The following is a 1,350-nucleotide window of genomic DNA, read 5'->3' on the forward strand; positions in this document are numbered from 1 at the left end:
CATGCCCCCTGATGTCCCCATCTCACCTCATGTCTCCCCCATATCCCCATGTCCCCCCATATTCCCATATCCCCCATGCCTCACTCTATATTCCCCCATGTCCCCATATCCCCCAATGTCTCAATGTCCCCATATCCCCATGTCCCAATGTCCTCATATCCCCCTATCCCCCCATCTCACCCCATGTCCCCCCAGTGCCACGCAGCCATCGAGGGGTCCCTGCGTGTGGCCCAGGCGCTGGCAGACGACGTCGCCTGCTGCTGGTTCCCGGTTTCCCCCTTCGTCCAGATCGCACTACAGCTGGCGCATTTCCGGGTCCGCAGGCGGAAATGGGGGGAAATGAGAGGGAAATGGGGGGAAATGAGAGGGAAATGGGCGGAAATGGGGCGGAAATGGGGGGAAATGAGAGGGAAATGGGGGGAAATGAGAGGGAAGTGTGGATGGGATATGGATACGGGAAATGAGGGGAAATGGGAATGGGAAATGAGGGGGGAATGAGGGGGAAATGGGGAAATGGGGATGGGAAACGATGGGAAAATGGGGATGGAAATTGAGGGGGAAATATGGGGGAATTATGAGGAAATAGGGATGGGGAATGGGGAAATGGGAATGGGACATAGGGAATGGGGAAGTGGGGATGGAGAAATGGGGACAGGGATGGGGTTGGGGACAGGGATAGGGACAGGGCTAGGATGGGATGGGGACAGGGAAATGGGGATGGGTACAGAGAAATGGGAACAGGATCGGGGATGGGGACAGGCACAGAGATGGGGCAATAGGATGGGGATGGGGTAATGGGGACAGAAATGGGAATGGGGACAGAGATGGGGAAATGGGGTGGGGATATGGGCAGGGATTAATTGGGATGGGGACAGGGAAACAGGGATGGGGACAGGGAATGGGGACAGGGGCAGGGATGGGGTTTGGGATGGTGGTGTGGCAGTGTTGGGGACAGGGATGGTGTTGGGGTTGGTGTTGGGGTTGGTGGGGGGTTGTGGCGGTGTTGCGGATGAGGATGGTGTTTGGGACAGGGATGGTGGTGGTGGTGGTGGTGGTACTGGTGTGGTGTCGCTGTTGGTGACACGGTGCCCGCAGGACAAGGGCTGTTTCTGCCTGACGTACGAGGCCTCCATGACGCGGTTGTTCCGCGAGGGCCGCACCGAGACCGTGCGCTCCTGCACCGCCGAGGCCACAGCCTTCGTGCGCAGCATGGCCGACCCCGCCTGCAGTGTGAGTGACACGGGGGTCGCATTGTGTCACCGGGGGGTCCCCATGGCTCGCACAGCATGGCCAATGTTCCAGAGCAGGATGGGGGGGGCAGGCCGCCCTCCCCGAACCCCCCACGGGTGG

At 60.0% G+C, this 1,350-nt stretch overlaps 1 protein-coding gene across 1 annotated transcript in view; it reads left to right on the forward strand.

Annotated features, from left to right (window-relative positions):
- Window positions 1-195: 195 nt before the first annotated feature.
- Window positions 196-1,350, forward strand: part of LOC104548797 (carnitine O-palmitoyltransferase 1, muscle isoform-like) — a gene marked incomplete at both ends in the record, with an annotated part of 2,291 nt that continues 1,136 nt past the window's right edge. Inside the window, 2 exons of the mRNA XM_010194916.1 lie at window positions 196-315; window positions 1,096-1,239. Coding sequence (XP_010193218.1) covers window positions 196-315; window positions 1,096-1,239 — 264 coding nt within the window. The remainder of the gene's footprint in view (window positions 316-1,095; window positions 1,240-1,350) is intronic.

Source organism: Mesitornis unicolor, unplaced genomic scaffold, assembly GCF_000695765.1.
Source record: "Mesitornis unicolor isolate BGI_N332 unplaced genomic scaffold, ASM69576v1 scaffold31791, whole genome shotgun sequence".
Taxonomy (NCBI): domain Eukaryota; kingdom Metazoa; phylum Chordata; class Aves; order Mesitornithiformes; family Mesitornithidae; genus Mesitornis; species Mesitornis unicolor.